General features: G+C 36.6%; 1 protein-coding gene across 1 annotated transcript in view; it reads left to right on the top strand.

Annotated features, from left to right (window-relative positions):
* The window catches only part of LOC150098756 (transmembrane protease serine 9-like), a 197,288-nt gene that overhangs the window by 120,281 nt on the left and 51,303 nt on the right, over positions 1–25,704 (top strand). The window contains exons 15-18 of the mRNA XM_090405745.1: positions 5,398–5,531; positions 6,091–6,319; positions 8,176–8,306; positions 11,482–11,603. Of these exons, the coding sequence (XP_090261871.1) occupies positions 5,398–5,531; positions 6,091–6,319; positions 8,176–8,306; positions 11,482–11,603 (616 nt within the window). The remainder of the gene's footprint in view (positions 1–5,397; positions 5,532–6,090; positions 6,320–8,175; positions 8,307–11,481; positions 11,604–25,704) is intronic.

The following is a 25,704-nucleotide window of genomic DNA, read 5'->3' as shown; positions in this document are numbered from 1 at the left end:
TTATATTAATAAAGCTATTTAATCAGATCTACGAAACAGGTGTAATCCCTCAAGACTGGTTACAGTCGACCTTCATCATGCTAAATCTTCTTCATCTGAAAAAGCAAATGCGAAAACTTGTAATGACTACAGAATGATGAGCCTAATGAGTCATGTTCTCAAAATATTTCTGAAAATAATTCAAAAAAGAATATACAGAAAATGAAATGTGATCACACCATCAGTGATACATAATTCGGCTTTAGAAACGGTTTGGGAACGAGAGAGGCTCCGTTCTCTTCTCAAATCTTATTCCAAAAGTGTATTCACCCAAACAGAGAAGTATTCGTTTGCTTCATTGACTTCGAGAAAGCATTTGACAGTTCAGCATACTAAAAATGGTTGCACTATTAAAAAGAATTGGATTAGATGGTAAAGATATCAGGATCATTGAAAACATTGACTGGTTACAGTCGACCATTAACATCAAACGAGGAGTGAGGCAAGGATGTGTGCTGTCAGTTCTTCTTTTCAACATATATTCAGAAGCCATATTTCAAGAAATCTTAAAATGAAGAGAGGAAGGGATTAATGCAAATAGTGAAATCATCAGTAACATCCGATATGCAGATAACACACCTTTCCTGGCTGACAATATTCAGGATCCTCAAAATCTTCTGGAACTAGTGAACGACGATAGAGAGAAAATTGGATTAAAAATAAATATCACCAAAACCAAATTCATGGATAAGCAAGAAATGAGCTCTTAATTACGCACTTTCTTTAAATTTGAAAGAAACAGTAAGAGTGAAAAAGTTTAAATATCGTGGATGCTGGTTAAATGAAGAATGCAATCCAGAAATGGAAATAAAATTTAGAATTGAAATGCAAGTAAACTATTTCTCCTGATGAAATTAACACTGTGTAACCACAGTTTAAATTGAGGGATTAGAGTATGCATGGTTAAATGCTATGTATCGTCTGTACTGCTGTACGGTGCAGAAACTTTGACCTTGAAGAAAACATCAATTGTTAAAAAAATCCCATGAACAGCAAAAAAAAAAAAAGTCCAATCAGGAAGTACTGGAAGAAATGCGGAAGTCACGTGAACTTTTACATACCATAAAAAGAAGGAAAACTGCATATCTTGGTCGCCTACTTCGTAATGAAAAATATAAGCTATTTCAGTTGATTATAAAAGGGAAGATAAATGGAAGAAGAGGACAAGGAAGACGAAGAAAATCTTGGCTGGCAGACATCAGACAGTGGACTGGGATGAGCTCTGAGGGAGTGTTCAGAGTGGCTGAGGATTACTTAAAATTTGCCACGGTGGTCGCCGACCATCGATAGGAAATGGCAGTCAAAGAAGAAGAAATATAAATTTTACTACCCTAAAATATACACACATCTAAAAATTTATCGAAACTTACACACAAACACTTACGGACCTTATATGGCCATATGCAGACGAGAGAAATATAAACAAACGTAAAGATGCAGTGTTAAATCATAACTGCATAAAAATGAACTGTTATTAATTAGTAAAATAGTAAAATTAATTAATTAGCGTAAAAATAAAAATTTTATAATGATTCATTCATTAGTGTGTAGGCTAGGCTAACGCGAAACAATCGTACGGATTGCACTAGACTACCGTCAAGCAATCATATTGGTGCTGCTTTGTTATCAAGCATAAATCGTTATACCTCTAAATAAATATTAGTGATTTCTTTTTCACGTTATCTTTCATTTTCAATGTCCAGGGTTAGTAATACGTAAAACCTGTACAGTGTTTTCTGTCATATAAGACAATACTAATGAGTCCTTGTTCTCCCTGCAGGTGTCACGTAATAATAATAACAATTGATTGAGGTACTTATATGAGTTATCTTGTAAACACACAACGTAAACTTGCGGTATCGATGAATGCAATACAGTACTCTAAATTTATTTAACTTCCTTACGATTTTATTTAATAACATTTTCTTTTCTCTAGCTTACTTTATGGTAAGAATGTAGTATATATATATGTATGTATGTATGTATGTATGTATTAGTTTTAGCTACAGGTTCCTGCAAAGAGAGGTAGTTAATTTATGGCCACTCTGATATATATCAGGGTGGCCATAAATTAACTTCCTCTCTTTGTAAGAATCTATAGCTAAAACTAATACACGGGAATGAGACAACATTTTATATTGAGACTTTCGAAGGCATGGGGAGATGATTTCCGCGAAAAAAGATTTAGTAGCAAAAATCGCAGATAGGGAACTTTTTGTACTAAATTATTTTTTCCCGGAAATCATCTCCCCATGCCTTCAAGAGTCTCAATATAAAATTTGGTCTCATTCCGTTTATTGGTTTTAACTATAGATGCCTCCAAAGAGGGGAAAGTTATTTTATGGCCACCCTGTAATTCTGATCATTTTCCAAGTTCCTTTAATCTCTAATTTGATCCCTTCGGGAAGATGAGATCACGTGCTATTTTCGATGTTAATGGAACTGACCTGCAAGAAGTTAACGAGGCAAGGGATTTGGGAGTTATTGTGGACAGAGAACGTAAGTGTGAAGGACATATTGCAGAGGTTTCCAAAACATCACATCAAATTGCATGGTTGTTGAAAAAAACACATAACTTAATTATCCCTACTTGTCAAGGATAAGGAAGTTGTTCCACTTTACAAGGCATTAATAAAACCGCATTTGGACTACTGCGCACAGATCTGGTCACCTGGATTTCTTGGTGATGAAGAAATGATGGAGAGAGGATTCAAAGGCCAGTTACAAATTTCTTGCAGATCTGTGTTCCGTACAAGGATAGATTAAAGAGCTATGAGTTATTATTCCATTTTATCTGGCTTTAATGTAAAAATCCACTTGTTTTAAGTGAAGCCTAATTTTATAAGGGGAGTAGAATTTTGCATAATTTGTCAATCCCTGGACATGAGTGCTACTCTTAATGATTTTCTGTTGTTGCATCCCGCAGAATTCATTCTGCTTTCAGACTTACTCCCTCACAATCTGTACTACGCAGTTATTTGACTAGTTACAACACGTCTTGAACTTGACGATTATCGATCATTTGGGTACCTTTGCATCAATCAATTGTTTCCAGTCACAGATGTTGAATTGATATTTTCTGTTTAATACTCCATTCCGAGTATTCTTCAGATAATATTCCACGTCGCTGTACTATTAGGGAGGCAGTTCCTGAGATGTTCTTATTGATCTCTCTGTTTCCCATTATCACTACCATTCGAACTTACTTAGGTAAGAAATGTGCCTACTTGATTGCAGACGTTAACTTCGAGTGGAGAAATATCTAGTTACATTAATAGTCCTTGGCCTCCTCGTGTTTTAATAGCAATGAAACCATTTATGCAAATTTTAAAATCAAAATTAACTGCAATATTCTTTTTATTAAATACATAATATAATTCAGATATGGAATGAAGGTATTATTATTATTATTATTATTATTATTATTATTATTATTATTATTATTATTATTATTATTATTATGTTTATTATACACATCACGTATACAAATTATACATATTATACTATTCAACATGTATAATTATGGTAATATTTCACAATACAATTCAATGCACAGTACAAAGTTACAAAATAAAATTCAAGTATTACTATCATAGTCTGTTGGTACTAACACTTATTATGGCTATTATTTTATTATGGTTAATAAAAAGTTTTCTCATATATGCAAGTAGAATATAATATATTTCGAATGGTTTCAAAGTTATGATAAGTAATTGGTTTAGAGTAACGTAAGTTAGTTAATGCAAATATATGTAACCAAGGGCCGTAGCCATACTTTTCTTAGAAGCAGCAGCAGCTCTCAGAACCAACCAAATCTTAATAAATACGGTTGTATTAAGCTTCCGAAGATTTGGGAAACACTCATCACCAGAGATCCCACCTTACATTCCAGGCCACCTACTACCGCCCTTAGAGGGCGCTCCACCTAGATAGGACTTTACTATCACCCAAGTGGTTGGGCTTAGTATTGTAAGATTTGTGTGTGTGAATGTTACATTAATTGTTTTTGTAATCCCCGTAGATGTCCTAGTGACTAGGACGAAATATAGGAAGTATTAAATTCTATTTTAATTCTTTTTGAGTGTTGTAAAAATTCCATTAAGCCTCCAACATGAAGATTTGTGTCTAATAAATCAGTTTGTGGCAGTTGATAATGTTTTATGTACCTTTCAAATTTTTTATAATTGGTACCAATTATAAATTTATTCTGACTACCTGTGTAGCTCATGTTAACAGTATTAGGTATAGATAGTTTCAAACGTATCGAATGGTGATTTGTTATATTACTAATGTCGATTGCAGTGGATACCTCATAGGCCATTCTGTTTCTTATGAATATGTGATCAATGTAACTACTTGAGTTGTACACTTCTCTCGTATTGCCATCGATGTAAGCAAGAAACCCATGAGTAGATAATATATTTTTATATTGTTCAGTTTTACTATTACTTTTATGAAGGTCCAAATTTATATCCCCCACTAATATGACATTGGCATATTTTAAGGTTTTTAAGACATTATTTAGCTCTGTTAGAAATATATCTACTGGGCCATCGCATGCACGGTATATAGCAATTATAAGTATATTCATTGCTGTATCGTAAATCATTACAGTTTCAGAACTTTGCAATTTTAATTCCAGTCTGTGAAATTTATAAATATTTTTTTTTAGCATATAGAATTAACCTACCTGAACGATTATAATCGCGAAAATCAAAATACATATCGTAATCTGCGAGAGAATAATGATCAACCTCAAGCTGTTTGATCCATATTTCACTTAAGACTAGTACATCTATATATGATTGGATCTCTGTAAAAAGTAACATTAAATTATCAAAGTTTGACCTTATAGATCTAATATTAACGTGATATATATTGAAATTCTTGGATGAATTTATAGTAGTATCAAAAAATTTCTTAACAGAACTTAAATTATATATATTTTTACAGTTTACAGGTGCATAAGAATCTAAATTATTCATGTTAAATACTAAATCCATTAGGTTTATATTGCTCCAATTATTCATAGGTAAAATTTAGATTTACTGCCTTCTTTGTTTGAGTTCGTTGAGATCGTCCGGTGTTTTTATCCGTATCACTTTAGTGTTGTCATTCTTTCTCATGAATAGTTTGCCATTAAGTATGAAAGACTTTCATACTTAATTTCTATTCCGTCATAGTAAATTCTATTATGTCGTTATTTCTTATAAAAGTAGAGAATTCTCAATTTTCTTTATTTTAATCACAATTATCATCTAATATTTATATTCCTGTTCAATATACTATAAATCATACATCTGATGACAGATGTTTAACGATATTTTTCTCATTCTGAACTCACTCTTTTTCTTCTAGATAAAATTTTCTTATCCTATGAAACAGCTGGGTTCGAGAATACGCTTGACGTTCGATATGTTTGCTTTAGAACTCGATGACTTCTGTCTAAATGATAGGTTGGAAATAAGTGGCCCTAAAGGAAAGGTGGACAAGTAAGCCAAGAAACTTTCATTATAAAAAAATAAACATTTCTGCAAACTGTGACTGTGTTATTAAACTATTTAAAGTTCGGAATAAGGAATGTTGGAAGCAACAAATCAAATGCTCGCAGTACGATTTGGAGCTATGGACACAATAAAAGATATTAAACATATGTTTTTATAATTTCACACAAAATAATACTATAATAAACAACAAATACATTATATAAATGGAAAATAAAAACCATTACCCTATCTGCTAATATGCTATAAGAAGCAAATTTTCTTAGGCGGGAGACATAAAATAAACAAATACAGACTGCCCTTACCCGGTGTCATTCGATTTAATGTATTGCATTCTGAAAGTTTTGCATTTGCACAATAGATTTTTATAAACTGCGTTATAATTGATAGATTATTATAGCGTATAACAGTCAAATCTCGTACACTAATTTTGTAGTGATTTATACAATGGGAAAAATTTATTTCCGGTCATTCTTTGAAAGTATCATCATATATTCAAAAAATCTGCATATTTGAATTTTTGTTTGTTTGTTTGTTTGTTAATTAGGTTTTGCGGGGTGCAAGATGGCAGAACCTTTCTAACCGAAGAGTCAACTCTGAACTTACGTTTCATCTCTAATTCAAAACATGAGGAACGTGGATTTAGAATTCGAGTAGAAAGTCTTTATACCCAATGTTCTGAGATTGTCGAAGCATCCACAGGATTAGAAGTTATTACTAGCCAAAACTATCCTAAATCCTATCATAACAACAGTGTCTGTGTTTGGAAGATTCTGGTGAGTTATGCATTTCCTTATCTTTAACGAAATTAAACAATGTGACGTCACACAGACGCATTGAATAATAGCATGCAAATACACACTCCGTATAATATACTATGTAACTATAATATGAAGTTATGTTCAACTTTAATGTTAAAACAGAGTGAAATTTATTACTATGCGTGTTCACTGATATTTCATCGCAGACATTCGATAAACCATTTGGCCAAATATCAACGATCAGTTGATCATTATCCAGATAGAAGCACGTCTGCTCAATCCCTTGCAAAAGAACATAGATATGAAAGGTACTAATTTAGTAATAAATGTTAGGAGAGCATTTGGCTATTTTTAACACATCTCTCTCTCTTTATAATTTGAAACATGATCGTAAACTGAACTATTTGATTTCTAATACTTTTAAAAGTTATAGCTAAAGATGTTTTTCCTGCAATTTCTCGAATATTTGTTAGCCAACGTTTAGTTTTTATAATGAATAAATTAAATTTGCTGTTATGGAATATAAACTGTTTGTGTTTGTGTGCCAACAAATTTGGCATAAAATAATTTTATTTTTAATCAATGATTAACATCATTACAATATTAAATCATGCATAAATAATGAAGCAAAACGTATGTGTATATTAGCTGAAATGTAAAATCAAATTCATCAAATCTGATTCTGCAAATAAGACTAAATAAGTCATGATATTTTAAAAATTGCAATTAAAGTAATTATTGTTGTTAGAGATTATAGAGACAGAGAGAGAGAGAGAGAGAGAGAGAGAGAGAGAGCTGAGGATGTTCTGTAATATCTGAGAGCAATACAATACTTTTTTTAAATCGCGGCTAAGAAATTTTTGGATTTGGTTGTAGCTTCATTTACAACTAGACAAGTTACAACGAATATATTCAGACTAAAAATTACAACTGGATCAAAAGTGAGCAAAAGTTGTTTGGTTTGTGTCTTTCCTTTAAATATTTATTATTATGCATATTTAGGATTTTCTCTGATTATGCATCAATAGAAATACATTTCTCGCTAGTGAGGACAAAAGAGAGGCGTGTCCTTTATTTCTCGCAGTGCGTTATGTTGAATTTGATCAAGATAAGTAAAATTAAAGGGAATTGTCTTGTCTCATAATAGACGATGGCATATTATCATTAGGCAAAGAAGAAGCACGCGAGCAACTTTACAGAAATTTTTCGCAGGAAGAATCTTCCTATCATTAAAACAGATAAATTAAAAAACATGCTTCTGTCAAGTGGGGTTTAATACAGCATATATTCAATAAAATTTTAGTGATTCTCTCTCTCTGTCTGATCTTTATTTAATTAATTAAGCGTGTTTTTTTGGGGAAGGCTTATAAAAGATATATATATATATATATATATATATATATATATATATATATATATATATATATATATATATATATATATATATATATATATATAAAGAGAGAGAGAGAGAGAGAGAGAGAGAGAGAGAGTAACTACAACCAACACTCAATATAAAGTTTCATGTATGTGGTTCGGTTATGGCAGTTCTGTAGGCACCACAGTTTGAATTATTTTCTACATTCTTTGCTTTATTAATCAGTACATAAAGGGTAATTTTATTTTCCCATACAGAATCATTCAAGAATGACCGCCTCTGGCTAGTAGGTTTTGAAATTTTAACCAAAAACCTGCCCTTTGACCTTCCTGAATGCTCTGTCCAAATCTCATTATTGCTGTCACTTCTTAACATCACTGCTGCCCAACACAAGTCAATTTAACAATTACTCCAGCAATATTAGCAGTTATCAACAGCAGATACTGAATCATTGAAATAAGAAAACTTATATCGTTTACTATTTCTTCTACAGGCTCCTCAAGGAAAGCGATTGAAGATAAATTTTGATATGCATTTTGGACTAGCAGCAATAGATTTCACTGAATGCATTGGGGATTTTCTAACGATCACTGGAGTCAAAGACGTTAAACAAGATGGAGTAAGGTAATATATATATATATATATATATGTTAAAGTTACCAAGCTATTTTAGATCTGGTTTTACTCCATTTCCCAAGTAGGCAAACAGACAAACAAGTCAAGTTTGCGCCTGCAAGTGTTGCAAGGCTAGCTGACCCTGCACGTAGTGCAAGACCAAGGCAACTCATGGTAAAAGTAGAATAAGCTCTGATCACTATTCTTAATATTTACTCTTAATGCAAAGCACATCTCCTGGAGGAGATGTATGATGCTATGTACTAAAGGCCTCCAGGATGTGCTTAATGCAAAGCACATCTTCTCCAGGAGATGTGCTTTGCATTAAGGGTAAATATTAAGAATAGTGATCATAGCTTATTCTACTTTTACCATGAGTTCCTTGGTCTTGCACTACGTGCAGGATCAGCTAGACTTGCAACACTTGCAGGCGCAAACTTGACTTGCTTGTCTGTTTGCTTACTTGGGAAATGGAGTAAAACCAGGTTTAAAATAGCTTGGTATCTTTAACACTTATTATACCCAAGGTAAAATATTTTCTACACACACACACACACACACACACACACACACACACACACACACACACACACACACACACACACACACACACACACACACACACACACACACACACACACACACACACACACACACACACACACACACACACACACACACACACACACACACACACACACACACACACACACACACACACACACACACACACACACACACATATATATTATTATTATTATTACGGGCGACTCCAAGGAGTCCTTGGACTCATTGAGGGAGACCCTATACATCATTTCCATCACAATTATTCGACATTCACAGAGTATCTATCATACTTCGCCTTGAAGTCATTCACTGTCATTGCACCCACAACAGACTGGCAGTTTATTCTACTCATTCAGCACTCAAAAAGCAAAAAACCGAGCTCTAACACCCTTACAAACCACACTCTTGTCAAACTTCCATGGATCTAACCTACACCTCCCACCACCAGTCCTGTTCTCAAAAATATCCTCTGAATTAATCATATAGAAACCCTTCAACAATTTGAATGTCACAATCATATCACTCCCTTTTCCGCCTATCAACCAATTTCTGCAACCCAAAAATCTTCAACCTGCTTTCATAAGGTTCATTAAATAGACCTGCTATCATCTGGGTCACTCGCCTCTGGATCCTCTCAACCTTCTCCCTCAAGAAGAAACGTAGGTGACCAAATCTGGGTACAGTAGTCGAGATGGGGTCTTATCAATAACTTGCTTCTCTCTGCTCGTTAAAGTATTCTTCAGCATCCAAATGATTTGATGAGCTGATTTAGCCACTTTTGCAATGTGCCCCTAAACGTCAACTCTCTATCCATCAACACTCCCAAGTTCCTGGCCTCTTCAATCTCCTGGAGTACAGTTCCACCAATATGATATACTGCTGCTAATCTTTTCATCCCAAAATGCATAACCTTACATTTTGCCACATTAAATTGACATCCATTCTCCTTAGCCCAGTCCTCCAATCTATCCAAATCATCCTGCAAAATTTTGACATCCTTTGCATTCACTATTGCTGTACCCAACTTTCCATCATCAGCAAACAAATAAACAGTTCCTTTCAGATCCTTTCCTATATCGTTAATGAACAAATTAAATAGTAGTGGTCCAAGAACAGAACCCTGTGGCACACCTCTAGTCACTGGCTGTCTTTTGGACTAAACTGCTGAGTAAACTAATCTCTGATATCTCTCCATCAACCACCCTCATATCCATCTCACCAACCCTATATTCATTCCCATAAGTTGCAGTTTTGTATTAGAATTCCAAGTGGAATCCTGTCAAAGGCCTTAGTCAGGTCCAGCAGTATCACTGTAAATCCATTACCCTTATCCAGTTCAGCGGTCACTGTGTTATTAAACCTGAGAAAGTTACTCAGGTATGATCTATCCTTCACAAAACCATGCTGTCCCCCATATAGTATCTCATTTTCATCAATCCGTTCCTGTATTTTTCCCTTGACTACTTTCTACAAGACCTTGACAAAAACTCCTGATATGCTGATCGGTCGGTAATTTGCAACAGTAGTCTTGAATCCTCCTTTAGGCAGTGGAACTATTTTTCCCTCTTTCCACCCCCTCGGGACTAACCCAGATCAGAGACTCAAATTAAACAAAATGGTTAAGGGCACTGACAATTCTTTAGCCGCTTCATGTAAGACCCGTGCTGTGGTATACCATGCAATCCCACAGATGTATTCACATTAAGGTTCTGTAATAGACTATTCACCTCCACTTCATTCACCACAATTTCCATATAAACTGATGGTTCCTTTATTCCTTCAATGTCACCACCTGGATGATATACTCTTGAAAAGTGCTCCAATTTATATATATATATTGGAAATTGAATCCCCCACTCAGTCTTCAAAACCTAGATAGGGTATAATGGCCTCTCCTATTCCCTATAAGGGAATTAAAGGCGTTAGCTGATTTATTTACGTTTTTTTTTTTTTTAATAGGATTGTGTAACTCAGTGGAAGTGGCTCTTGGTCACTCGAAAACACGACTGGACTTGAACTTAAGTTCAAGTCTAGTTGTGTCATCGGCTGGAGGAACTTTTTCTAAGCCTTTCTTTGACCGATTCCCGAGTTAGTCGATCTCTGGCACGGCCATGCGGGTTTTTTCTCCCGGCAACTCGTGTTTTTTCTCCCGTAAACTCAAGAAAATTTACCATAGTATCCACATTATTTCAGACAGTAACATATCTTGTTAGGGTTAGGTACCAAGCGATGGCAACACTTGTTTTTCAGCCTCTTCATCGGTGGCTGTTATTAATTAGTGATAGACATGGGCCAGCTATTTCTGATTGGCTACCGGTGGACATTGAACTGCCCACTCAGTCTCCACAAGCTAGATAGGGTATAAAGGCCTCGTCTTCTACCTATAAGGGAATTAAAGGCGTTATATCCCCCTTATATATATATATATATATATATATAAGGGGGATCTCCCCCCCCCGGTGCCTACGGCGCCCCCTGTTTTCCGGGCTCGTAAGCCGGAGACAAAAAACGTTTCAAATTTCGGCTTTATCTATCTGTATCTTTATTTATCTTTATATATATAAATATATATAACTATATCTAATATAATATAAAAAGGAATGTTTTCGAATTTCAGATATTGTGGAACCAAACCTCCGCCCTCTATGACATCTATTGGCAATGAACTTCTGGTAATGTTTCAAACAGATTGCTGTATTGATGGCATTGGTTTTAAAGCGACGCTTAATATTATCGAAGGTAAGTTTACTGTGTTCTTTTTCAAGTTGCAAACCTAAAATGCGAATGAAAGTTTAATAATACCACTTAGTTATATCCCTTGTGATCAACATTTATTATTTTAAAGTTAGCTTACATACAAAAGAATTTCCATTATTCCTTAAAATTACTAATAAATTAGTAATTTATATGAACATGACATTTCTTATCTATTAGGAATAAGGATAGACAGAGCGATTAGTTACAGAGTAATGAAATAACTTAAATTTCGATAATGCATTTAAACGTAACTGAAGATACGTATCATATTCTAATTGAACCCACTTTATTTGTATTCTTTATGCTGTTACACAAACTTCCATTACGGAATTCCTACAGCTTCGCATAATACTTCGCTATCCTTAAGGTTTTCACAGTCAACTGAAGTTGTGTCTGAAATGTGCAAAAGCTTATTTGTGATCTTCAGGAATTGAATCTCTGATGGTTATCAAAGATTCAATTACTAAGATTACATTCCTTAAACTTAAAAATATCTGCACGAGTTAAAATCAGTTACCATAAAAAATACTAGTAAATTTTGAGAAAGAATCAATCCCTGATTTCAGTTTACACACAGACATAGCCAGTGGCGCACCCAGAGAGGAGACTAAGGAGCCCTCCCACCCACCCCCAATAAAATATAAAAAAAAAAAAAACATTAGAAAAATTTCAAAATATCTTTTCCTAATTAGAAATATTTTTTAAGAATTTATATTGTGTCGTGTCTTTTATTTCTATACTACTTATGGATTAGCAGTCACATAAAATGAGACTACCCTATAGCTCTGGGGAATCACGACCGCTGTTGAACTCGAGGCGAACGAAGTATTGCTCTGTCGGAACGAGCGCTACATCGTTTACCCGAGCCGGACCAAAGGAGTTCATGGGTATCATGTATTGGCGATCACTGCAAATGCTCAGTCATAGTTCTTAAGCAATGCGTAGAGTGTATTCTCAAATCGTATACTTAACTCAGCCCCCCACCCCAGATTAAATCCTGAGTGCGCCCCTGAACGTAGCACATATGCATTCACTTGGTTATTTCTTAGCATAATACTTCAGTATAATATTTTACTTGGTTTTCTTTTAATTGCAGGAGAGACTCCAAAATCTTACTGCGGTAAGTACACGAATATATTTTTAAACTTGTAATTTTTTTTTTATTTAAAATTTTTTTTTTTTTTATCCTCAGGAGCTCGCTTTGGTGAGTACGGGTGTGGCAAACCCGAGATACCTGATGCTGGACCATGCCTTACTTCATGTAATATACATCTGTTATATTATCTGCAGACTGGTCCCTCCTCTTCCTGCCTTGCTTCTTTCTTTCTTCTCTTCTTGCTCCTTCCCCCGAATGCTATTAGAGTATTCGAGGGGATTCTTTCCTATTTTGCTGTGTCATTTCGTCTTGTGCTAACAGGACATCATCAAACACTGTAACATGATCAGGCCATCAAAAAATGTTGTTCATACCGCATAGTCCGTCGCGCGGGTTACCAAGGGACGCGTTCGGGTTTTAGGCAGAGGGACCAGTTCGAAAAATATGTTACAGTCTCCCTTAGACACCACTCCTCAGCACTCTGCTAGAGGAAACTCCATCAATGGGCCCGGAACCTGATTGGGGGGGGGTGTTTAGGGGCAGCGCAAAGAAATGGTTCTGCAAAAGGATGGAAATGGCAACGACAATGGCACCAGACTATGGCTTTAGGCAACTGGAACACCTTCTCTCTGACAGGGAAGGAGGAGTTGGAACTGGTTGAGGAAGCCAAGCGCTACTGGCTAGACTTAGTCGGGCTTTCTTCGACCAAGAGGCTCTGGAACTGTCGACCTGGATAAGGGGTTGAAGCTCTACTACTCTGGTGTGAGCCCGACAATGTCTGCTCAGGCGGGTGTGGAGATACTCACAAGCCCCCAGCTGTCAGACTGTGTTGCTGAGTGGATCCCATTGTGGGGACGGGTATGTGTGTTCTTCAGATGAAAAACCATGATTTGGCTGTGGTGCAAGCCTATACACCTAATCTGGAGTCAGAATACTCTGCCTTCCTAGAGGAAGTGGATGCTGCTTTTGACAGGGTGGCAGATATGGAATCAGTCCTGCTAATGGGTGACTTCAATGCACATGTTGGAACAGATGACCAGACATGGAGGGGTGTGGTTGGAAGGAATGGTGCCCCTGACCTTAACGCGAATGGATTGAATTTATTGGACTTCTGCTGTACTAACAGCTTGTCCATAATGAATACTTTCTTCCAGCACTGAGAAGTCCATAAGTATACCTGGTACAGGGATACACTAGAACACAGGTCTCTGATTGACTTCTTTATAGTCTCAGCAGACCTATTTTCCTCAGTATTGGACTTTCGTGTGAGAAGGGGGACAGAACTGTCAACTGGCCACTACCTTGTTGCGTGCACTCTATTGCTTCAGAAACCAGATGCTACCATCAACGCTGGTAGGCCTAAGCAGCTATACCGCGTGAAATGGGAGACATTGGAAAATGAGGCTATGAGGAAGAATTTTGCAGATGACATTTCCTCCAGGTTCAAAGAGATTCCCAAGCAGATGTTGAGGAGGAGTGGAAGCTGTTCAGAACAGCTGTCACTGCCTCTGCACTCTCATGCTGTGGCAGAACGCGGCTCGGCGTGGCAAAGGGCAGTGAGAAAAGGACACCTTGGTGGAACCAAGAAGTCCAAAAAACTGTCCGGGCAAAAAAGGAGTCCTACCTAACATGGCTTAGAGTCAGGTCACCTGAGATGCGTTTGCGGTATGCTGAGGCACGAAAAGCTTCTACTGGGGCAGTAAAGACAGCAAAGCAGAAGGCTTGGGAATCCTTTGGAGAAAGATTAGACTCGTCCTATGCAAATGCAAACAAAGTATTCTGGCAGACCATCCCATCCGCCACCTTCGAGGAAGGAAATCGTGCACAGCAAGGACAATTAAGGCCTCTGATGGTGCACTTTTAACAACCGAGAAGGATATCCTCCACAGATGAAGGGAATACTTTGAGAGCCTTCTTAACCCGGGTGGCCCAGCAGTTGTGGACATCCAAGAGGTGCAGATCGGGGCAATGACTAGTCTCACAGCAGAAGAGGTCCATTTAGCAATAAAATCGCTAAAATCGGGCAAGGCTGCTGGCGATGATGAAATTCGGCCCGAAATGCTAAAAGCCTTAAATCGAGACGGTGTTCTCTGGCTGACTCGAGTGTGTCAGGCTGCTTGTATATCTGGGCGAGCACCAAAGCAATGGCAGACAGGCATAATAATACCAATCTTTAAGAAGGGAGGCCAGAAGGATTGTAGTAAATATCGTGGCATCTCTCTGCTCAGCCTGCCTGGGAAAGTGTATGCTAAGTGCTTGGAAAGACGGTGCAGGAACATAGTTGAGTCAAAGTTCCAGGAAGAACAATGTGGCTTTCGTCCTGGTAGAAGCACAACTGACCAAATCTTCACTTTAAGGCAAGTCTTTGCGAAATCTTGGGAATATGCCAAGAATGTCTACACATGTTTTGTGGACTTGGAGAAGGCATATGACCGGGTTCCTCGGGATGAGCTTTGGAAAGTAGTAAAGGAGTATGGATGGCCAACTATTAGCTGCCATCAAGTCCCTGTATGAATGGCCAGAGTTTTGTGTCAGGGTAAACAGCACGAAGTTTGAACTTTTCACAGTCTCCGTTGGCCTCCGCCAAGGGTGTGTTCTGTCACCCCTCCTTTTCATAATATTTATGGACTGGATTGATAGGCACAGCCGAGGCAGTGAGTATGTCAGAATTGGAAGATGAATCATTGGACGTCTGCTTTTTTTGCAGCTGACCTAGTTATGCTTAGCTCTTCCACAGATGACCTCCAGCGGACCCTGGATAGGTTTGTAGCTGTTTGTGCAGATGCCGGAATGAAGATCAGTCTGGCCAAAACTAAAACATTTGTGGTCTCAAGACAACCATCCCAGTGCACTCTAAATGTAAGTGGAGTCCCAATGAGGCAGGTGGAGAAGTTTAAATACCTTGGGATACTCGAATTGGCTTAGCAAGTTCAGAATTGCGGGGGCTTGGCCGTTCCGTAGTATTGAAGCGGGAGTTAAGCCAGAAGGCAAAGCTGGCTGTCTTCAATACAGTCTATGTCCCCATCATCACCTGTGGTCATGAGAGTTGGGTAATGACCGAAAGAATGCGGACACGAATCCAAGCGGCTGAAATGACATTCCTTCGAGGGGTTGCGGGGCTGACAAGACTCGACAAAGTCAGAAGCTGTGCAATTCGGGAAACCCTCAATACTCAACCGCTGCTTCTCCGTGTTGAGAGATCAAAGTTACGTTGGTACGGGCACCTGGTCAGAATGCCACAAGAGAGGTTCCCTCAGCAGGCCCTCTTTGCCAAGCCAGAGGATGGGAGGCCACGTGGAAGGCCAAGGACTCGCTAGATAGATTATATCCCAAACCTTGGGTGGACATGTTTGGGAATCCCACCAGAACACCTGAACTTGGTGGCAGAGGATCGTGACCATTGGAAGTTCCTCTTGCAGCTGTTGCACCCACAACTCAATTAGGAAAAGTGGGCATTGAAGATGTATGTATGTATGTATGTATTATTTTTTTCCTTCATGCGCCATAATTACTTAAAAGAGCTACAATGTTTTCCATTTATATTAAGAGACTAAATAAGTCTCTTAATGTAAATTAAGAGTTCTTAAATAAACAGTTTATTGGTGTTAAGGTCAACACATGAATATATAAAATATTTTAGCCATATTTTATCTGTTGTCTGCTGAAATTATTTCAAATTTTATGTATATATTAGACTGTGGAATAGAAAATACAGATGAAGACAGAATTGTCGAAGGCGAAGATGTTTATCCACCATACAGATATCCCTGGATGGTAAAGAAAGAGTATTGTTATTATTATTATTATTATCAATCTTATTACAGAAATTGTTCTAATCACTCTGTTACTATACTTGTGATATGAGTAATTGATAAGAAATTCTTCTAAACCATTTCTAGTTTTTAAAAGACCTTAATTAACATCAGTTTTTTCGAGACACCTCCACTGATTCTGTCGATGTATTGTGGGAAGACAATATTCGCATAAATACCGACTATACTACTTAATTCTCCTATCTGGATTCTCCTATTCTTCAAAATATCATTGGAGGGGGGGGGGTAATTGGTGACTTCATCACCAATCTTTCCCCATGATATTTTTCTGCAAATTATATTATGTCCGATTTGCTTAAATGTGGGGTGAAAAATCCGAATTTTTGGGACTTAAAATCGCATGAGATCTGCTATCTCTTCTTCAATTGAAGCAGTCGGTATAAAATTTCCTCTTCTCACGATCAGAATCCAAATCAGGACTTTTTCAACGGAACGGCACACTGTTCCATCGTTCTTCCAGTTGCAGTTTTTCAGTGCAGGTGCTTAAACAAATTTCAAAGCTAAACAGCATGTGTATATTTAAGCAAACTATACCACTGTGATCATTTATGTCACAAACTTTTCGAAATTAACCGAGTTATTTCTACTAAGTTTGTTCATTACTAAATGCTTTTAAACAAGTCCTGTTTCCATTGTGCTAGGCTTTGGAAGAAAAACCGTTTCAAGATCGATTCTAGTTATGAGTACAGAATTTCTTTTCCGGTTTTCTTCTAGGAAATTCGAGTTTTAAATTCGGCAAGTTTTACATATATATATATATATATATATATATATATATATATATATAACTATTTAACTATTTCAGACAATAATGTGTAGTGTTTGGGTTAGTGACTGCGTACTTTGCACTTCCTGGATATCTTTGGATCTTGATATTCTGCGAACAGCTATCAGTGCCTGCTACGGGTGAAGATCAACTGACCATCGATTGTCAAAATATTTGGTTCTGCAATGGCCTCAATTACTCCTATTGGGAAGAGGGGAAAAAACCTTACAATAGAAGAATTTTTTTGAAAAAAAATGATAATCCTTATTAGCTTAAAAATGTTTTGGAAAATATTATTTTTATAATACATGAAAAATATTTTTGGGTTTTAAACGTTGAAATATTATAAATCATGACAAACGATATTCGTGTTAATCCTTTAAAAATCTATACAAAATCAAAATGTTTTTGTTCTTTTCAAGGTATTTTTTACGCAAATAACGTTTCTCATATTGGCTCATAACAATATGAGAAAAATCGACACTTTAAGAAAAGATTTCATGTGTGAGAATAAGAAGCAACAGCAGGTAAAGGATTGTGTGTGTGTGGGGGGGTTCATTCTGTGTACGGAGGTTATCGACTATCGGAATTAACTCACAGCTCATTTTTTCATTCTTTCCACTTTCTCCTCTGTGGCTATAGACTTTGGTACGGATAGAGTGATGATACGCTTGCCTAAAGGAGAGAGAGAGAGAGAGAGAGAGAGAGAGAGAGAGCCGGCCTGGTTGGCCGATTGATTAACGTATTCACTCGCCAGCCAAAAGGCTGCGGGTTCGAATCCCGCTGTGGGCATGGATGTCATTGATTGTCTGTGAAAATACTAGTAGTCGGCGGTAGATGACATTCATGTAAAACATGAAGGAAGTTGCGGTTAGTGAAGAGGTGAAGAGGGAAAGTTGTAAAGTACTGTAGATGTCCTTCCTCGATGAGTCGTTGGACTCCCTGGAGATTTTGTGTAATAATAATAAACTGGTAAGATACATAACTTGGTTACGTCTATATAAAACGTTCAACGCTGATGATGAACCAGCGTTGAAAATTTCAGCACACACACACACACACATCCTTCAAAGGAAAGGAAAGAAAAGAGAGAGAGAGAGAGAGAGAGAGAAAGAAACACTTTGAGACGTAAGAAAACATGTTCTGTCCTGGTATGATTGCCTTCTTTAAATAACGAAGGTGAGCTAGCCTGTCTGTTTCTAGAAATGGGAAGGCGCTTTTGTCTGAAGAATTGTCTCTTTCTTTTTAATCTCGCAAACAAACCAGGGAAAAGAAGAATTCACACAATTAACCAACGCAATACAATGGCTTCGCAGCTGTACCTTTGGCTGTAGTTCCAAACAAAATTTTTTAAGCCATTATGAAAAAAAAAAAAAGAATGGGATCTACTAATGTAAATCCCAATGAATGTTTTTGGTGATAATATATACGAAAAGGAAATAGCTCATTGACTTTTGATGTTCAGATAATTTTTCAGTAACTGTAACAAACATTGGGCCAAATAAAAGCAAGTTTTCACTTTTTCCGGAGAAAAAATAAGTCTATGAAAATTATGGGTAGGCTAACTCCAGTGTCTCCTCGTAAAATCCTACCTCCCACTGATACACTAATTACCTGTATAACGTTTTTGAAGTTATTATAGTAGCATTAGTAGAATTTGTCTATCGATACCAAAAGCAGTATAAATAACAGTTTCTTCACACATGTAATATTTTGTTATTGTTTTAAAAGATATTTTCATTTGTATTATTCGTATTCTTTAGGCTGGTGTTCTGATTGGTGAAAACAAATGGCATTGTGGAGCAGCTCTTATTAGCAGACAATCTGTCCTTGTTGCAAGACACTGCGTGAAGGAGTAAGAAAATGTTCTGTTTTCCGAGAAAGTACACTGCATTTCATTTTAATTATCTACTATTTCATATTAGATAATTATATTTATATAATTATCTAATATATATATATACATATAACTGTGAAACGCATTTAGTAAACAAAAATTATTCTAATGTGTGTCTGATAATAAATTCTCAACTCACGATATTTATTTCATATTGTCATAGCAAGTTACGTCCAATAAAAATAAATGTGGACTTCATTCTACTTGAGATTAAAACTAAAATAATGCAACTGCTATATTTTATTGCTTCTATGGTCATCTTAATTTAATTCTGGAATATTATTCCCCACACCTTCCTTTATTTCTCAATTATATTTGGATATTATTAACAAGATATCTTATGTTTCGTGATTTCTGTGAATATGGTATATTCAGAAAAAAGCACATTAACTAAAGCGACAAATGAAAACTAATTACATAACAAATCATTTCTACTTTTTTTTTTCATGTTGTGCCCATACCTGAGAGTTTGGTTGATTCACATATAATACCGTAATGGGTAGCTGGTTTTTGAAAAGGGGAAACTTGTTTACATTTGATTTAAAAGTATGTATATTGTATTCCTTGGGAAATACATCAGGGTGAAAGACTGATCCACAGTACAGCAATCGCAGGGATGGAGAGAAAAAGGAAACTTGTTCTGTGGGTTTCAATTTGTACTGTGAAAGGATGTTCGGCGGTAGCTGTAAGTGTACAGGCTTAGTACGGAGTGGGACAATTTTTGATGCTATTTCAGATCAACATTTGCCATGGAAATATTTATAGAATACATAAATTGCAGAGACCAAACATCTATGTGAAAGTGTGGGAGAGTGGGTTGTTAATAGATGTGTTCTTATTCAATCTAATTAACCTCCTCTGTAGTGCGACAATCATTTTCAGGGAGCTTTTAGGCGCCCAACTCCAAATTTGAGTGGAGTATTCGATAATTGTACAGATTTGTGGTTTGTGTAAGGTTAACAGCTATTAGAGGTAAAGTAACGTCTTGAAAGAGAAAGAAATCCTAGTCTTTTTAGAAGCTGAAATGCAATTGTTGTTTTGTGTTCATGCCAGGAAAGGATTGATATTGAGAAGAAAAATCTCATCTATTCTGGAAATTTGACTGTTATAGAAAATAATACTGGGGGGGGATATGGTCGTTTCTTTGAGAAATAAGACAGAACTGGGTTTCACTAGTATTGAAATTGACGAGGTTATTGGAGACCCACTGGACGATCGCTTTGAGATCAGAATTGAGAGCACTGGTGGTTGATGTTCTATAGGTTGAAGAGTTGTTTAGAGTAGGGTTTTTCAAATGAAAGGGAGGCGCGCAGTGTGCTGTCATCTGCAAAACTGTGTAATGGGTTGGAGGTCAACTGAAGTAGTTCATTGATATACAGAAGGAAGACGACATTAGGTGAGAGAACAGGACCTTGTGGAACTCCAGCATTAGTTGGATGGCGAGAGCATAACGAACCATCTACACAGTGTGCGTCCAGAAAGAAAGCTGGAAATTCACCTGCAGAAGTTCTAAGAGAGTCCAAATGATGGGGGTTTGCTTACCTAACGTTTGTGCCAGACCAAGTCAAAAGCTTTGGAGATATTAAGGACAACCACTTCAGGTTCACCATATTTCTCCATGGCATTTGTCTAGAGATGGGCAAAATATGAGAGTAGATCTCCTGTTGATTACCAGCGAGGAGATCCATACCGATCGTCGTTTAATAGCTGGGTGCCTTCATCGTAGTGTAGGAGTTGGGAATTGATGGGTTTCTCCATTACTTTAGATAGGATTGAGGTGAGTAAGATTAGGTGGTAGTTAGATAGCAGGCAATGTTTCGCTCTTCTTGGAAATGAGGTGAATGTAGGCCAATTTCCATGGTGTGCGAGAGATATCATTGGACTAAGATAGCATGTACAGGAGGAGTCGGTTCTCGTACACAAACTTTCAGGACAAATGGAGGAATGCTATTGTGGACAGGAAACCTTCTGAGTGTCAAATTTAGACAATAGATTTCTGATCTCTCTTTTTGGCAAAAGGGTATAGGGAGTATTGTATGTTGGGCATCTGGAATGGTTGGGAGGCATTTACCATTACAGATATTTTACAGATTACAGATATTTACTTTACATTACAGATATTTCGCAATATGAATCATATCTGATATTCAGTAACTAGAAAAACAAGTATTTAAGAGCAACCCACTGCACAGGAGTTCAGCGATCCTCTGCTATCATGTCCACGGTTAGCTTGTGAATTCCAGAATGATAAAAACATACCCTAAAACCTTTGGAGAACAATCAGACATCGTCCTCATTCGCAATGGTGGGCTAAAAAATAAATTGCTAACTGTAGAAATACTTTCATTGCGATTTAGGACAATATACTAGTAATTGGACAAAACGTCCCTCAAAGAAAAGGTCACGTATCAGCTTATACGTAGTGCAGTTTTATATTGATCCGAAGGATTCTATGTTGTGTTATTCGTAGCTTTGCAGTTTAAAATAAATTTGATATAGTTTTATTATGCTGTTATTCATTCACTTCTCCATGTAGTGCCCAATTTGACAGAAATGTAAGTTTATAGAGAGAAGAAGGTAGAGATAGGGGAGATGGTCTATAACCGAAGATGAATTTTTTTTTTGCATATTCGCTGCACAATCCAATCGGTCAGCAATATATATATAACACTGGATCTCTATATATGTATATATTTGAATGGATCTATCTATATATATATATATATATTGGTGGTTTGCGGTCGATGGCGTTGGTGTTGTGGTCATTTGGTGGATTGAGTGGCACTGACAGCGTTGTAGAGCAGGTGCCCTCCTTCAATGAGTCCTTGGACTCCCTGGAGGTGTCTAATAATAATATGAAATTGAGTCCGAGCGTTAGTTCTGGCGTGAAGCACTTTTCGTGTGAAATATATCATTTGGATATATATATATATATATATATATTCTTCTCCCATAGTTCTAAATGACCCGTTGGGTCATTCATGGCTGGTAGGTGATACTCCTTGCTAGCCTCCTCCAGTCGTCTCGGTCTCTTGTTCTTGATGTCAGTTGAGAAAGGGAGGAATTTATGCATTTTTTGATGTTGTCAGTCCATTTTAATCGAGGTCGACCCTTTGATCCCGGAATGATTCCTTCTAGTGCTTGCTTTGGAATGCCATTAGCCCTCCACATGTCAGAAACATTTCATCTATCTTCTTCTGATGACTGTCAGAATATTTTCCCTTCTTCTTCCGTCTATTGAATCAATCAGTTTTCGGACATTTTCATTGGTTTCGTGAGCGGTATAGGGAATTCTCAAAAGTCTTCTGTAAGTTTTCATTTCAAAAGACAGGAGTCTCCTCTCATCTTCCTTCGATAAAGTCCAGGCCTCACAACCATAGAAAAGGACAGAATTCAACAAGGTGTCAATTAATCTTAGTCTGGTTGTGATTGCTATTGTATCCCCCCCATAATGGTTTTAACTTCTGTAGGGCCACGGTTGCCTTAGCAATTCGGTATTTAATGTCGGTTTTTGAACGACCATCTAGATAAGTGAACTTCTTTACATTCTCAATTTGCTTATTGCCAATTTGTATCTTTAAGAATTCAATGTCCGATTTTGAGGTTATCATTGGTTTGGTTTTTTGTAGGCTTATGTATAATCCATATTTTTTTAATGTTCCGAAAACACAGCTGGTTATCTCTTGTCATTCTTCTTCACTTTCTGCCAGAAGATAGATATCGTCAGCAAAACGTAAGTTATTTATTCTTAATCCGCCAACTACTATTCCAGTGTCATATTAATAAAGAGCTTCATCTATGACATATTCCAGGAAACAATTAAAAAGAAGAGGAGACAAGATGCATCCCTGTCTTACCCCCCTTTCTGCCTGGAACGGTTCACTGCTGTAATTTTTAATTTCAATTCTCATATCAGATGAGGAATAAAGACATTTAATAATCCTAATGATTTTGTTGTCAATATCATAATGTTCTAAAATTTTTCATAATGCCTCGTGCCATATTGAGTCAAAAGCTTTTTGAAGGTCAAAGAAGTTGTGACAGATTATTTTGTTATGTTCTATGTATTTTTCGATTAGTATGTGTATTGTAAAAATATGGTCGATTGTACTTCTGGACTTCCGGAACCCTGCTTGTTCATCTGATAGTTTACTTTCTATTTTCTTTTCGATTCTTGACAATAGTATTTTTAACAGGATTTTGCTTGGATGACTAATAAGGCTTATTGTTCTATAGTTGTTACATTTATTGCTGTTTCCGTTTTTAGGGATAGGTACAAGGACAGAAGTACGCCAATCAGAAGGCCAAGTCTCTGTATTCCATACGTCCTGGTGACATCATCAAGGTGTCCATGATGATGTCACCTCCTTCGCGTATCAGTTCCACTGTGACACCATCACTTCGCGGTGATTTTACAATTTTCGAGGAGCTAACTGCTGCAATAACTTCTTCTTCTTTTAATATATATATATATATATATATATATATATATATATATATATATATCCGAATGTTAACATGTTCATTGCCAAACACACGCGATATCGCGCGATGCGAGTTCTCACCAAACGGCCGATCACGCGTTATCGCGTGGACGTCGTTAACTAAATAAAAAAATAAAAAAAAGTTGGCCACCACACGAAATTCCAATTTTTAGCTTGGCAATGAAAGTGTTAAAAATTAATTTTTTGAGATTTATTAATATGATCTGTAAATGTTACATCGTGTTTTAAATTTTCTTGGATTATCCTAGTAACACAATAGCTGTTAAGTATCGTAGTAACACAATAACTGTTAAGTATCAAATCGGAATAAAAAAATAAATAAAATATTACAAATTGTGAGATGATATATTAACATTTTCTAAATGGTTTCTTTTCTAGATTAATATTCTTTTAATAATTTCAGATTACAGCCATCTGATTTGCGAGTTGTGCTTGGTGTGCATCATATATCAGATTTCAGGTATATCGAACCGGTGTCCAAAATAATCACCAGGGACACCACGGAAATTGACAATGAGAGCAACATTGCGATACTTAAGTTGACTAATCCAGTTGAGTTCACTCGTATTGTGAAACCGGTCTGTCTGCTCCCACCAAACATTAAAACAGATGGCTTAACTGGTCTATTAACTGGTTGGGATCGATCACCATCTGGTAAATATACATTTTCTATGTAAGCAACTGAACAAATAAGTAAATAATGAAATACATTAATTTTTTATAGTGTGGAATTAATTGTAGCCCAATCATAGCGTGTGTTTAATCGTCTTACGTCATTTGATCATAGACAGTTAACATAACGAGGAGAAAAATAACTTCTCTTACTGAATTAGAGGAAGATTTTATTAAGAGAAATGCACTGCAGTTTTATGGTTTTTTTCCTTGCAGTACAATTACTCAACTAGTCATTGTTAATCTCGCTATTGATACATCTGATTATCCATTCGATATGTACACAAAGTTATACTTGATAAGAAATGATGTTCACGTTTTCATCCTTATTTTCCCAATCGTTCTATAAAAAAAGATCGCATAAAGATCTTCACGACTCGGTTGCTTATATGGTACTGATCGATTTCATGAAGTTGTTCTAGTAACCCATAATGCACTACATACTTCTTTCCCAGGAGAGTGTAATACCATGACTTATCAAAGAGTTACTACTCAGACCCACTTTTTACCTTTATAAAATCTCATCACATCACTTGACCTGGAGATACTGAGAGATAATATTAGATATTGGAGTATCTGAGAATCAGATATACGAAAACTGAATGGCTGACGATACGCTGCAAATTTTTTGTAGTTATCATTATGTTAAGTTCTTTGATGGATAGACTAAATCCTTGACTCTTAATCCTTTTATCTGCATTAGCGGTTGAGAGTGAAGGTGTTTTGGGTGGGCACGCGCGGCTTCCTCCTTGTGAGTTTTTAACGGGGAATTTGTTTTGAATTATTTATAACTTCTTAATATTGGTCTGGGTAGTGGCCCTTGCCTTTAATGTATAGCATCATGCAGCTCTGCAAGGAGATGTGCTTTGCATTATGGGTAAATACTAGGGATAGTGATCAAAGCTTATTCCACTTTTACCACGAGTTGCCTCGAACTTGCACTACGTGCGGAGTCGCCCTGACTTGCGCTACATGCAGATGCAAACTTGATTTACTTGTCTGTTTGCTTACTTGGGAAATAGGATTAAAACCAAGATTAATATAAAATTGCTTGGTATCTTTAATTCTTAATATTCCATTCATTAATGTGTCGCTAGGATAGTGAGGCTTATGTTAGGAGAGATCTTATCACTGTTTTGTAAATTAGAATCTTGTCGCTTAAGAGAAGTACAGTTAGGCAATAGTCCAGTTGGCTTTTGTGGTACTGAAATCTGTTACATCCTGAACTGCAAACCTTTATTTAGTTGTTCCCCTAGATATTTGCCAGGACACAGGTTTTTCGAACATGTGTACAGATAATATCAGGTTTGCTCG

This window comes from Typopeltis vanoorti, chromosome 15 (assembly GCF_054136105.1).
Source record: "Typopeltis vanoorti isolate ZY-2024b chromosome 15, IOZ_Tvanoo_1.0, whole genome shotgun sequence".
Classification (NCBI taxonomy): Eukaryota; Metazoa; Arthropoda; class Arachnida; order Uropygi; family Thelyphonidae; genus Typopeltis; species Typopeltis vanoorti.
This window is presented reverse-complemented; position numbering and strand designations above follow the sequence as displayed.